General features: G+C 41.3%; 1 protein-coding gene across 4 annotated transcripts in view; it reads right to left on the reverse strand.

Moving 5' to 3' along the window:
* The window catches only part of myo10 (myosin X), a 370,178-nt gene that overhangs the window by 31,653 nt on the left and 323,148 nt on the right, over positions 1-15,377 (reverse strand). For all 4 annotated transcript variants that reach the window (XM_041183612.1, XM_041183615.1, XM_041183613.1 and 1 more), the window contains exons 36-38: positions 8,663-8,867; positions 8,191-8,327; positions 2,164-2,281 (exon numbers count right to left, since the gene is read on the reverse strand). In XM_041183612.1, coding sequence (XP_041039546.1) covers positions 2,164-2,281; positions 8,191-8,327; positions 8,663-8,867 — 460 coding nt within the window. The remainder of the gene's footprint in view (positions 1-2,163; positions 2,282-8,190; positions 8,328-8,662; positions 8,868-15,377) is intronic.

Below are 15,377 nucleotides of genomic sequence, written 5' to 3' on the forward strand. Positions count from 1 at the left end.
CGGCTCTCTGTAGAGCAATCTATTCGGTTCCATTGCTCTGCTCTATCTCGTAGCACTGAAAGTTTATTTCCCTCGAGAGCCCATCCAATTTTGGTTTGAAATTGCTCACTGTCACTGCTTCCCTCGGCCTTGAAGGCAGAGAGTTTCAAGTTATTACACTTGCTGCATAAAAAAGTTCTCCCTCATGTGCTTCCTGCATTTCTTGCCCAAAACTTTAAATCTGTGTCTTATTGTCCTTAGCATTAGCTACTGGGAACAGCTTTTCTTTGCCTACCACATATAAACCTGTCACAATCTTGTACACCTCTATCAAATCTCCCCTCAATCTCCTTTACTCCAAGGAAAACAACTCCAGCTTCCCCAACCTAACCTTATAGCTAAAATCTCCCATCCCTGAAACCATTCTGTTAAATTTCCTCTGTACCCTCTCAATGGCCTTCATGCCCTTCCTAAAGTGTGGTGACCAGAGCTAGATGCAGTACTCCAGTTATGGCCTAACCAGTGCTTTATACAGGTTCAGCATAATTTCCCTGCTTTCATACTCAATACCTCTTATTTATGAAGAGCTAACTACAGTCTCAATACGTCCTGCCAGCTTCATAAAACTATGCGTCTCTATCCCCAGATGTCTCTGCAATCGCTTTAGAATTGTGCCATTAAACATATATTGCCTCCCCGTACCCATTCTACCAAAATGGATCACTTCACACCTCTGTATTAAATGCCATCTGCAGTTTGCAACCCATTCTGCTAGTCTGTTGTAGTCGATTGGTACTGTCCTCACTGTTTGCCACTCCTCGAAGTTTGGTACCATTGGCAAACTTTGAAATTTTACTCTGTATTCCAATACCTAAGTCAGTAGTCCCAGCATTGACCCTTGGGAACACCATTGTCCACAATCCTCCAGTCTGAAAAGCAACCATTTAACATGACTCACTTTTCTTGTCCTTAAGGCCAATTTTTTTTACCAAGCTGAAATTGAACCTGCCATTCCATGAGCCTCAATTTGTTATTCAGTCATGTGTTATTTGTTATGTGGTACTTTGTCAAGCACTTTCTTAAAATCCATAACATTCTTAGCATTCCCTGCATCAAATTTCTGTTACTTTATCAAAATATTGCCATTTGATTAGTTAATTACATTCTGCCTTTTACAAATCTATGCTAGCTATCCTTAATTAATTCAAACCTCTCAAATGCCTGTTTTTTTGTCCCCTGAATATTCCTTCCAAAAGCTGACCCACACTGATGCTAAATTATAGTAATTAAAAATGCCATTTTTTGAATCGTGGGTCACATCTGTCACTCCCCAATCCTTTGGCACCTCCCCATTTGTAAAGAAGATTGGAAGATTATGGCAAGCCTTTCCAAGATTTCCACTCCCACTTCTCATAGCTACCAGGGACGCACACAATTCAGATCAGGTGACTTATCCACTCTGATCATACCAGCCTTTCCAGTGCATCCTGCCTATCAAGTTTCACGCCGTCCACTCGTTCCTACTGAAATTTTGTCAGCAACCTCTTCCTTAATACAGACTTATACATTAAGTATTCTAATATAAAAGCAAAATACTGTAGATACTGGAAATCTGAAATAAAAACAGAAAGTGCTAGAAAAACGCAGCAGGTCTGGCAGCATCTGTGGAGAGAGAAACAGAGTTAACATCTCGAGTCTGTATGATTCTTCTTCAGAGCCAAGAAGAGTTTTTCCAGTATTTTCTATTTTTATATCATTAAGTATTCTATCCTTCATATAGGATTGTAGAATAATAGAAGTATAGAATCCATCTTAAAAAGGAGATCTCTTATTCTTAAACTGTGTTGCCTAGTTCTAATCTCCCCTACAAGTGGAAACATCCATCCAGTATCCAGCCTGTGCTCTAACCTGTGTGTTGTATAGTTGAAGCATGACCTCTACTCCCTTGCCCTCTATTCTTCTGGTTAAAGTTCCATTAGTCTTAATTATTTTCTATACCTGCTCATGATAAGTGTACTTGGACCCATGAATATCCACCATGGTTAATTACTAAGCAATCATTTCCATTTTTTAAGTAGCATTAATATTGTTAGACATTCTTGGAGCAACTTTACATTTTAAGAAGCAAATTTAAGCAATTCCTCACTTTTTTGTTAATTTAGCATTTTAGATTTTTGACCATACCTGTTCAAACATGAAGGCAAATTCCACACTGTCTTTTGGTACATGATCAGTGTCAAGGAAACAGTAGAGTTTGAAGTAGAATTTCCATGAGTCATCATCTTCAGAAGTGGCAGCAGTTCTGGGTACAAAACAAAGTGAGTACTATTATTGGGGGAGGCAGTGTCATAGTGGTATTGACACAGAGACCCAGGGGAATGCTCTGGGGACCTGGGTTCAAATCTCACCACAGCAGATGGTGAAATTAAAAGTCTGATTGAAGCATGACCTCTACTCCCTTGCCCTCTATTCTTCTGGTTAAAGTTCCATTAGTCTTAATTATTTTCTATACCTGTTCATGATAATTGTACTTGGACCCATGAATATCCACCATGGTTAAAGTCTGATTGTCATGAAAACCCATCTGGTTCACTAATATTCTTTAGGGAAATAAATCTGCCATCCTTACCTGGTCTGCAATGTGGCTGACTCTTAAAAATGCCCTCTGAGCAAACAATTAGCCAGTGACGTCCACATGAACAAATAATAAAAAAAATTCAAAAGTCTTTTTTAGAAAAATAAAAAATGCTGTGTGGAGGAGCATTGCACAGTTGCAACACTGTGTCCCAAAGTTAGCCAGTGAGATCACAACCCAAGTGCTAACCTTGCATTAGTTTGCAGGTCAGTGGGAGGTCACCTGCTTTGCATAGCTCAGGCGGATGCATACCATACATGGGTGCACCTCTATCACGCACGCTACTTGTTGGTCAAAGGCTGCTCACCTTCCTTGGACCCTACAGTCACCATTGTGAAAGCCAGTGTGTCTGACATTCATCCAGCACAAAGGACTCCACTATAGGCCCAGAATGAGAACTCCTGGCTAAAGTAACCCTCAGAAGCTCCCACTACAGTCATTTACATTGGAGGAAACTTCCATAAACAATAGAGATTCAACACTGCCATTTTAGCTTCAGAGTTACAGTGGGACAAAACTAAAAACCCTGTGGGATTTGGGCTCCATTGTATTATAGCTGAAGCTTGACTGACACAGTTATAACACTGATATGAGGTTAACCTCCTAAACCATAGAATGTTAAAATGGTTACAACACAGAAACAGGCTATTTGGCCCATTGTGACCATGTTGGTTCTGTGAGAGCAATTTAGCTAGTCCCACTGCCCTGCCTTTTCCCAATAGCCCTGCAAATCATCTCACTTCAGATAATTATGCAATTTCCTTTTGAAAGCCACGATTGAATCTGCCTCCACCACATTTACAGGCAGTAAAACAAAAGTAAAATAATGTAGATATGGGAAAGCAGAAATAAAAACAAGAAGTGCTGGAAATACTCAGCAGGTTTGGAGAGAAAAACAGATGTAATGTGCTGAATTTTCACTGATGAGTCAGGAAATTTCCTGATGTCTGGACCTTCTCATCTCAAGCAGACCTGTTTCCATATAAAAGTGTTTTTGCTCCGGGGAGGCAGGGGGTGAGATGGTGTCTAGCCTGCCATCTCCGGAGGCAGGCCTGAGGCTGCAACGGAAGTGGGCGGATGGCCAGGCTAGCAGGCTAGAATGCTCGCCTCCATTTACTGGGACAATGGCTCAACTTTAATGATGAATGGCAGGCCCTCAAACCCTTACCACCACCCCACCCCCCCCACCCCCCCACCATCCCACCTCATATGGCCTTCTCAGATTTTCTATGTCATCCCATGTCCCTTCATGCCTCTTATACCATCACATGACTCCTCTATGTCCCTCATGTATCCTCCATAGCCACTCACCAAGTAATCACTATGGGAAGACCTCAGGATGTCCTTGTAATGGATTAAAATAATAATTCTAACTATCTGAAAAACACTTTTTCAAAAAAAGTCTTCCAAAATAAAATTAAATCCCCTCAATTGCTCAAACTTTGTTAAGAAAAATCTACTTCACTGACTGCATCAAATACAGCTTATCCTTTAATAACTTGTTAAAAGTGTCAATGAATATGTTTATACAGCCTGCTGCTGTGATAAGTGGTTGTGGACTTTTTGAAACTCAGCCAAGCATACATATTGGCCCCAGCTACCAAAACAAGCCGTTCTATCTTTCAGACAGTGGAGCCTTTTAAAATTGCAGAAACAGTTGCCTAAGATTTTTTAAGCTACACCAGATTGTCTGTCAATTGATGCACTCCTCTAACTGATAATTATTGAAGGCTTTTTTTACACTTTTAAAGAGTTCTTGCCTTTTACATAATTTCAGATCATTACCACTAAGTCAAGCAATGTTTTCTTTTGTTTTGAATGTACAAGAGCACTTATCCCAAGGGAAAAGGACTCCAATACATGTCAACATTTTAAAAATTGCTAGTGAATGTAATGGTCAACTTAACTTTGTGGGACAGAACTCACTGCAGTGAAATCTTATAATACAGCATCTAACTTTCAAAACTAAAAGATCAGATATTATTCCAAAGTCTGTCAATGGAGGAATTCCAGGACAGGGTGACTTTTTTTGCTCGTTCCCCACTTGGGACTGGAGTTCCTTGTGGCTCACATCTCCCAAAGGGGCCTGACTCCACATAACACGTGGAAAGGAGGGGTTGAACTGCTCACCCCCACAGTGCTGCCAGCAAAGGCGTGAGTGTGGTATATAGGAATGCTATCTGTACCCTTATCCCGCATGAGCAATAATAGACAGAAATGGGATTGGAAGCGGCAATCCTAGAATTGGGACCACCTGCTGTTTTTAAATGGCTCCCGAGTCGATCCGACTCAGCGAAAATCCAGCCCGATGTTTCAGGTCAAGGTGCTGTTCTTCATCTTTCGAATAGATACTTTCCAGCCTTCTGGATTCAACATTCAGTTCAACAATTTCAGACTGTAAACTCTGCCCCTCAATTTTGTTTCTCTTTGTTTTTTCCACATGTGCTGGTCTTAGTCTTGTTTTTCATGTTTTTGCTTTCAGACACAGCTGTTCACTGCTTTGCCAATCACACCTACTCTGGACAAATCTTTTGTTTCTTTACACTGCCATTGCCTTTTGCATCATGATGTCTTTCGTCATTTAACCTGTAGCCTATCACAGGCCTTCCCTTTTGTTCTTCCTCCTCCATCCCCTTTCACTTGCTCAAAGCCTATTACGTTTCTATCTTCCTTCAGTTCTGAAGAAAGGTCCTTGACCTGAAATGTTAATTCTGTTTCTCTCTCCATAGATGCTGCCAGACATGATGATTATTTGCAGCATTTTCTGTTTTCATTACACTTTCAGGCAATGCATTCCATATCCTAATCAGTTTCAGCATAAAACAATTGTTCCTCATGTCACCTTTGGACTTTTGCCAATCAACTTAAATTTATGCCCTCTGGTCCTTCTGCAAATGGGAACAGCTTTGCCCTACCTACTCTACCCAGCGCCCTCAAAATTTTGACTACTTTTATCAAGTCTCCTCTTAAACAAGGAGAACAGCCCCAGCTTCTCCAATCTGTCCACACATGGAAAGCTGAATGGTCTACTCCTGCTCCTATTTTTTATGTTCTTATCTTATGTTTTTATGATTCTCATCCCTGGAACTATTCTCATAAATCTTTTCTGCACCATTTTCAATGCCTTCATGTCCATCCTTAAAATGTAGTACCCAGAATTGGAAACAAAGTCAAGTTGAGGCTTAATGGTTAACTTTATAAAGGTTCCTCATAACTTCCTTGCTTTTGTACTCCATGTCTATAATTATAAAGCCCAGGATTCCATATCCCATATTAACTACTTTCTCAATCTGCCCTTCCATCTTTGATTTGTGCACATATACCCCCCAGGTTCCTCTTCTCCTGCACCTCATTTAGAATTGTATCCTTTATTTTACGTGGTCTTTCTGCATTCTTCCCACCAAAACATTTCCCCTCACACTTCTCTGCATTAAATTTCATCTGCCACATGTTCAGATATTCCACCAGCCTGTCTATGCCCACTTGAAGTTCATCACTCTCCTCCTCACGGTGTACAATGCTTCATTGTGTCCTCTGCAAATTTGAATTTGTGCCATGCACACCCAAATCTAGGCCATTAATATAGATCAAAAATAGCAGTGATCCTAACACTTACCCCTGAGAACCAGACTATATAGTGTCCTCCAATCTGAAAAACAACCTTTCACTGATAGTCTCATTTCGTGTCACTTTGGCAACTTCATATCTCTGCTACCCCTGTCCTTTTTATTCCACAGACTTTGCTGGCAAGAATATTATGTGGCACTTTTTTATTTTTGGAAGTCCATGTACATCACATCAATTGTGTTACCCTCATCAATTCTATTCATTACTTCATCAAAAAAAATCAAATTAGTTAGATTTACTCTTAACAAATCCATGCTAACTTTCCTTAATTAATTCCCCATTTGTCCATGTGACTGCCAATTTTATCCCAGATTGTTGTTTCTAGAAGTCTTCCTGCCACTGAGGTTAAACTGACTGGGCTGCAGTTGCTGGAGTTATTCTTCCCCTCCGTATTCTCAGATGCATCTGACCTGGACTTGGTGACTTATCAAGTACAGTCAGCCTATCTAATACTTCCTTTTTATCAATTTTAGCCCATCCAGTGTCTCAACTACTTTCTCTTTCCCTCCACTCCAACAGCATCTTTTTCCTTGGTAAAGACAGATCAAAAGTACTCAGTTAATACCTTAGCCATGTCCCCTGCCTCCAAGCATAAATCCCCTTTCTTGGTTCCAACTCCTTCTTTTACTATCCTTTGAGTATTTATATGCCTATAGAAGACCTCTGGATTTCTTTTAGTGTTGACTGCCAGATGTCTCATCGTCTCTCTTTGTCATTCTTTTTTATTTTTTCACTTCCCCTCTGAACTTTCTATATTCAACCTGATTCGCATTTGTATCATCAACCTGATATCTGTCATATGCACCTTTTTTCCTGTTTCACCATACTCTATCTTTTCAGTCATCCAGAGAGATCTCAATTTGTTTGCCTTACCTTTCTCTCTCCTGGGAATGTAACTTGATCGTACCCAAGCTATCTCCTCTTTAAAGGCAGCCCATTATTCAGTTACAGTTTTGCTGGTCATATTGCAATCTAAGTGAGGTTGAGAGCTATTTCAGTACTTTATGACTGAATATGCTCCACGGACACAAAAGGAGTCACTTTAACTCCTACATTTGGATTGGTTTGGACCAATTGTGGAATTTGATTTTAAGACATTGAAATATGAACCCAATCCATCTCAAACCAACCCATTTTCCATTTTAATGGAGGGGAGTTGAATGATGAGCAATCTAATCTCCTCAGGAGGTAAGTCATTGAAGGAAGCTACATGCCTTTATTTTAATTGGATTTCTATTATCATCCTTGGGCTTCGGGTAAAATGAGCAATAAGGGGTGGATCACATTTACAAAACAGTTCGAGAGCCAGGAGCAGCAGGAATGTTTAGGCCCAACAAGCTTACCCTGTAAACCATCCCTCACCACCACAATTTCCCCTGATCCACTCCATCTTTGCCCTCAATCTCAGACCTCCACTCTGCTCTCTCCCCATCCATCATGATCCCCTCTGACCAAGGTTACCTTTAAGCAACCCATTTCTGTGCCACAAGTTGGACCAGTAAAATGTTGCCATGTAAATTTTTTTTCAAGTGCCCATGTAGACTGCTCACAACAAAAAAGGTTAGATGGAAAATTGCCTCTGATCCTCCCAACTATAGTGTATACAACCCATAATCTCTACCCCAGGCAGGGAACTGGGTCTTAAAAAGAAAATACATACAGCATAGAGTTAAAACTCCCACCCCAGCTCTGAAAGCCTGCCCCAGGAAATACTGGGGCTAACGGGTTTTCTGGCTTATATGATGGTTCTTTCACAATAAAGGCAAGACGGACTTGTCTAAAGCTTTGCAGCACAGTAGCAGTTGAAACAACACGTTGTAGGATTAATCACATACTACATTCCACTATAAACTGATTGTAACGAAATCTGCTTTGACATTAGATGAAGGAAATCAGATTCTCCTGTTACTTTATAATTTATTTCTGGAAGAAAGGGGGCTTGCACTTACTTCTCAAATTTTGCCAAAACATCAGCTACGACTGTTCTGCTTTCAATTGCTTTATCGATAGCACCTTTATGTTCAAAAAGAGCAAACATATTTCTACTGTCCTCCATGGCCAGTCCACGAATCAACTTCTCAACAACCTGCAAGAACAAAAAATAAAGTTTGCTTTCTTTTCCCCCCATAGTCCATTATTTTGAATTTTGCATTTTTATTTTTCCCATTGCTAAAGAGGTGGTGAGTCTCCCTACCTCCTCCTACCACATGGTTTAGACAAGGGCATTTTGTGGTGGGCTCATATTTACATTGTATAGCCTGCAGGAACACTCCTTCCACAAAAGTTAAGATTCAGACATCATGCACACCATCCTACCAACCTGTGCCAAGGCTCATTAATGTTCAAAATCATTTAGGACTACGTTGGACCCCAACACAAAAAAGTGAACCTGACAAGCTCTGTTCTTTTGTGAAACCTTACCTCCCCTGCAGTCGTATGAGAATTAATTGTGATTTTGCAGGAACCTCCTCCATGGCAATAAACTGTAGAGGTCATTTCTTGCCTGCTGATCAAGGTTATTATTTCTTCCCGAGAAGGCACATACTCCCTGGTTTTAGTTTTCTTCACTGATTCATATACGAATACTGCATACTTCTCCAACTCTCCTGGAAATTGGTCTCGTATCCTAGATACAAAACCAAATTTTAATAGTTGAGTCATCCTGTGTAGGTTTCATTATGACACTGTTTCTGGATGTGAGCTGTAAACAGATCTACAAATGAAATATGTCAAATAACTAAACTTCTAAGCACTCCCAATTAAAGAACATATGAAGGTTCATATTACTCATGTCAGTGTAGCTTAGTTTGCACAAGTTCAACATTTTTATCCTTATCCCTTACTTAGAATCATAGAAACTTACATCACTGAAGGAGGCTGTTCAGCCCATCGTACCTTTGCTGGTTCTTTGAAAGACCAGTCATGCTTATTCCTACGTCTATGCATTTTGTCTGTAACCCCGTAAATTTCTGGGTGTTGGCAGCATGCATGTGGAAACTGACGCTTGTTTTCAGATGATGTTGTTGAGGGGCAGCATGTAAATGAGAAGGAGAAGAGGTCCAAGAATAGATTTGTGTGGGATACCCGAGATAACTTTGCTGGAATGTCAAGTGAAGCCACTGATGCTACAATTAGATAATTAAGGGTAAATGCAATCCCACCCAGCTGGACAACAGTGGAGAGGTGTTGGAGGTAAATGGTAATATGGCCAACTGTGTAAAAGGCTGTTGGACAGGTCGAGAAGAATGAGGTTGGAGAGTTTGCCTTTGTCACAGTTACATAGGATGTTAAAAGCAAAAAACTGCAGATACTGGAAATCCAAAACAAAAACAAAAATACCTGGAAAAACTCAGCAGGTCTGACAGCATTTGCAGAGAGGAATACAGTTAACGTTTCGAGTCCGAATGACCCAACCGCCTCCTCTTCATCATGGACGTCCAATCCCTCCACACCTCCATCCCCCACCAGGATGGTCTGAGGGCTCTCCGCTTCTTCCTCGAACAAAGGCCCAAACAATCCCCATCCACCACTACTCTCCTCCGTCTGGCTGAACTTGTTCTCTCACTGAACAATTTCTCCTTTAACTCCTCTCACTTCCTCCAAATAAAAGTGTGGCTATGGGTACCCGCATGGGCCCCAGTTATGCCTGTCTCTTTATGGGGTATGTGGAACATTCCTTGTTCCAGTCCTACTCTGGCCCCCTCCCATAACTCTTTCTCTGGTACATTGATGACTGCTTCGGTGCTGCTTCATGCTCTTGTCTGGACCTGGAAAAATTTATTAATTTTGCTTCCAATTTCCACCCTGCCATCATTTTCACATGATTCATCTCTGACACTTCCCTCCCCTTCCTTGACCTCTCTGTCTCAATTTCTGGTGATAGACTGTCCACCAATATTCATTACAAGCCTACTGACTCCCACAGCTACCTTAACTACAGCTCCTCACACCTTGCTTCCTGTAAGGACTTCACCCCATTCTCTCAGTTCCTTCGCCTCTGTCGCATCTGTTCTGATGATGCCACTTTCAAAAACAGTTCCTCTGACATGTCTTCCTTCTTCCTTAACCGAGGTTTTCCACCCACGGTCGTTGACAGGGCCCTCAACCGTGTCCGGCCCATTTCCCGTGCATCCGCCCTCACGCCTTCCTCTCCCTCCCAGAACCATGATAGGGTCCCCCTTGTCCTCACTTACCACCCCACCAGCCTCCGCATTCAAAGGATCATCCTCCATCATTTCCACCAACTCCAGCATGATGCCACCACCAAACACATGTTCCCTTCACACACATCCACCACACACACATCCACCACCCCCAGCGGCATTCCGCATGGATTGTTCCCTCCGGGACACCCTGGTCCACTCCTCCATCATCCCCTACACCTCAACCCCCTCCCACGGCACCTTCCCATGCAACCGTAGAAGATGCAACACCTGCCCCTTTACTTCCCCCCTCCTCACTGTCCAAGGACCTAAACACTCCTTTCAAGTGAAGCAGCAATTCACTTGCACTTCCCTCAATTTAGTCTACTGCATCTGCTGCTCCCAATGTTGTTTCTTCTACATTGGAGAGACCAAACGCAGATTGGGTGACCGCTTTGTGGAACACCTTCGGTCTGTCCGCAAGCATGACCCAGACCTCCCTGTCGCTTGCCATTTCAACACACCTCCCTGCTCTCATACCCACATGTCCATCCTTGGCCTGCTGCAATTTTCCAGTAAAGCTTAACGTAAACTGGAGGAACAGCACCTCATCTTCCGACTAGACACTTTACAGCCTTCTGGACTAAATATTGAGTTCAACAACTTCAGATCATGAACTCTCTCCTCCATCCCCACCCCCTTTCTGATCCCTCTTTTTTCCAATAATTTATATATATTTTTCTTTTCCCACCTATTTCCATTATTTTTAAATGTATTTCTATCCATTGTTTTATCTCTACCTTTTAGCCTATTTCGATCCCTTCCCCCCACCCCACCCCCACTAGGGCTATCTGCACCTTGCTCATCCTGGTTTCTACCCTTAATGTCCCCATTAGCACATATCTTACCTAATATCACCGCTGTCAACACCCCTTTGTCCTTTTGTCTATGACATCTTTTGGCAATCTCCACCTATCACTGGCCCTCTATCCAGCTCTACCTGTCCCACCACCCCCCCCCCCACCCTTAAACCAGCTTATATTTCACCTCTTTTCTATTTTTCCTTAGTTCTGATGAAGTAATTCAGACTCAAAACGTTAACTGTATTCCTCTCCGCACATGCTGTCAGACCTGCTGAGTTTTTCCAGGTATTTTTGTTTTTGTTTTACATAGTAAGTTATTTGTGACTTGGATAAGAGCAGACTAAATAGTTTAGTATTGGAGGAAACCTGACTTGCAGGGATGCAAAGAAAATTGTGCACAGATCTGGGGGGCAATAACATGTTCAAAGGCTTTGGAGAAGAAAAGGAGGTTTGAGATGGAGGTGGTAAGTTTGCATGGATGGAGGGAACCTGAGGAGAGAGAACTGTGAACAACAGTTACTAACCACTTATCAATCAGTACTCAACACTAAGTCATAGGCCAGAATTTTCTGCCCCCCCTCCCCCACTACCCGAGACAGGAGAAAGAGGAAGAAGACACCTTCTTTTAAGATTTATTAATCCATAGCATGTTGATAAGGGCAGCATTCATTGTCAATCTCCAAAAGCCCTTGAGGTGGTGGTGATGAGCTGCTTTCTCAAACCACTGCAGATCACATAGTGTACATGCTCCTAAGGTACTGTTAGGTAGGGAATTCCAGGATTTTGACCCAGTATATTTACTTACATTGAAGCCCATTTACCACAGTTTTGCCTATTCACTTTTTTTTAAGTATTCATTCACGGGATGTGGGCATCACTGGCTAGGCCAGTATTTATTGCCCATCCCTAGTTGCCCTTGAGATGGTGGTGGTGAGCTGTCTTCTTGAACTGCTACACTCCATGTAGGGTGGGGGTGGTGGGTGTACCAAATCACATGGACTGTAGCATTTCAAGAAGATAGCTCAACACCACCTTCTCAAGGGCAATTAGGAATGGGCAATAAATGCTGGCCTAGCCAGCAAGGCCCACATCCCATGAATGAATAAAATTAAAATGGACTTCAATGTAATCTCTCAATATCTCTTTGTAATTGTTTGCTCCACCTACACTACTTGCAATATTGCCTATCTTGTGTCATTGGCAAATTTGGATCTGTGGCTTTCAGTCTTATCACCTCAGTCATTACAGTGAATAGCTGTAGGACTACACTTGTCACATCCTGCCAATTAAAGTACCTGCCTATTATTCATATTCTGTCTCCTGCCACTCGACCAATTTTCTAATCTAATAATTTATTCTCAATTCCACGAGCTTCAACTTTAGCTAACAATCTCTTCTGAGGTACTTTGTCAAATGCCTTCTGGAAGTCAATATAAATAACATCCATAGACATTTCCTCATCCAATACTTTAGTCACCTTTTCAGAGAATTCAATCAGGTTTGAGAGGCATGATCAACCCTTTACAAATCCATGTTGGATTTTAAGGCAATGGTGACCACTACCATTCTCCTCACCCAAGATATTGACGGTGGAGAATTTGGCAATGGTAATGTCAAGGAGAGCTGGTTACATTGACTCTTGTTGGACATGGTCAATGCTTGGCATTTTGTTACTTACCACTTATCAGCCAAAGGCTGAAGGTTGTCCAGGTCTTGCTGCTTGCAGGAACTATCACAATTAAAAGCTTGAGGGGAGGGGGTGGAGTTCTGAATATTTGATCAAAATGTAATTCAGAGTTTATTCAGGTTGTCTCCTTACAAGGTTAAATCTTGAAACATTTGCAGCACTCACCTGTGAACCACAGTACAATTCTCAAAACTATTTTAAAAATTTCAAATGTTATGATAGAAGAATGGTCAACTTATTTTTTTGTGATAAATTTATGAATACTTCATTTTTAAATCAAACAAATAGATACGATACTCCTGTTTTATATATTAAGTATTTTGCTACTGGAAAAAAAAAAATCAGGGGAGAGGAAGGAACAAGAGTTATCCTGAACATAAAACGCAGTATCACAGAATTGTTACAGTGCAGGAGGCCATTTGGCCCTTTGTGTCTGCACCGTCTCTCCAAATGGGCAATTCACTTAGTATCCTGCCTTCTCCCCAACAGAAAATAAATTTAAGCTGGCACTTGTTCTCTAAATGGATTTGCTGAAGTGCCTGAAAGGCGAAACAGCTAAATCCTTGGCAGTGGTGGGATATGGCAATCAAAGTAATTTGATAATGATGACATTATGGGAAAACATTCCCACTGGATTAGTAACTATGGGCAGAATTTTGCCCTTGGAGTTGGTGCTCGGTAGGGGCATGGAGCTGCCTCAGGGAGATGAAGCACTGTTTATAAAAAATAATGAAGAGAATAACAATGTCATAAGACATGTCCCCTCATGTGACATGTTTTTAATTCGTGTGAAGTTTTTAATTTTATTTAAATTTGCTTTTGGAAACTCATCCCACCCTTAAATGAGATTTCCTAAAAAGTACAAAGGCCACTTGGTGTTTTTGCCTGCCCACCAACTGTAAGGTTGGATGGGCAGAGTAAATTTGAAATTAATTATCCTTTTGAATGGCCTTAATAGGCCTTTCAATTGTCAGTGGGCGTGCTGCCTACTCTGGCGTGTGCCCGCTGAATGAAATATCACGGGACTATGCAATGACGTTGGGATGCTGGCCCAACATCATCGCGCGTTATTATACGCTTGAATAGGTCGGGCACGCGCCCACCCGCCGAGCTCAATATTCTGCCTGATGGGTAGATTATCAATTGGTAAATTGGTGGTGAACTAGTTGGGAACAGCAGCTGGAATAGACGGACCGGTGAGAGAAACACGCAGTGCAGTGCTTCATTAAAGCCTGAGGGCCACATTGAGCTCGTTGGGAAAGGGAGTGGGAGTGGACAGACCACTTTCAAATCAAGAGTTTGAACAGGAACTATGTCACAGGAAAGCAAGTAAGTGATTGGTTGTTGAGTATTTCTCTTTTTTCTCTCTCTAAACTAGGGCATTTGTTTAAACTAAGAACCAGGAAATGAAAAATTTTAATTGGAGCAAGTAAAAAAGGAAGTGAATTAATAATAAGAGTATTAGCACAAAGCAGTTTAACTTGAGTACAATTGATTTTGGTAAGTGGGGGAGCTCGATGAGGTGGGGTTAAGAGTTGCTGCATGATATATAAAAAATAAGTATAAACAGAGTTAAATTAGAACCATGGCTGAAGTTACATTAAAGACACAAAGCACGTAACTAAATTTAATAAAATAAACAAGGCTATTACCTAAGTTGAAAACTATAGACAATTGAGTGATATCTTTGATTTGCTAATGTGTAATGAGATAGGATTAATTAATGACTTCATAGTAGAGGGTCGTCCAGGGAAGAGAGATCATAGCATGATGGGATTTCACATTCAGTTTGAGGGTGAGAAACTTGGGTCTGAAACTAGTGTCTTTAAAAGGGATTATTTGTGCTAGAGCTGCAACTATTTACAATTTCAAAGTTTGTGGATGACACAAAACTTGGAAGCATTGTGAACTGTGAGAAGGATAGTGTAGAACTTCAAAAGGACATAGATAAGCTGGTGGAATGGGTGGACCGGTAGCAGATGAAGTTCAATGCAGAGAAATGTAGGAAGAATATTGAGAGACAATATTAAATAAAGGCTACAAATTCTAAAATAGGTAGAGGAGCAGAGGGAACTGGATGTATATGTGCATAAGTCATTGAGGGTGATAAAATAGATTGAGAGAGCACAGTTAATAAAGCATACAGTATCTTAGGCTTTATTATTAGGGGCATCGAGTACACGAGAATGGAGGTTATGTTGAACTTGTAAAAGACACTAGTCCAGCCTTTACAGGGGTACTGCATCCAGTTTTTGGCAGCACACTTTAGGAAGGATGTCAAGGCAATGGAGAGAGTGCAGAAAAGATTCATAAGAATGATTCCAGGGATGAGGAACTTCAGTTATTGGAGAAGTTAAGGTTGTTTTCCTTGGAGAAAAGAGGTCTGAGAGGAAATTTGGTAGAGGTATTCCAAATCAAAGGGGTCTGCCCAGAGTAGATATGGA

This window comes from Carcharodon carcharias, chromosome 3, assembly GCF_017639515.1.
Source record: "Carcharodon carcharias isolate sCarCar2 chromosome 3, sCarCar2.pri, whole genome shotgun sequence".
NCBI classification, from domain to species: domain Eukaryota; kingdom Metazoa; phylum Chordata; class Chondrichthyes; order Lamniformes; family Lamnidae; genus Carcharodon; species Carcharodon carcharias.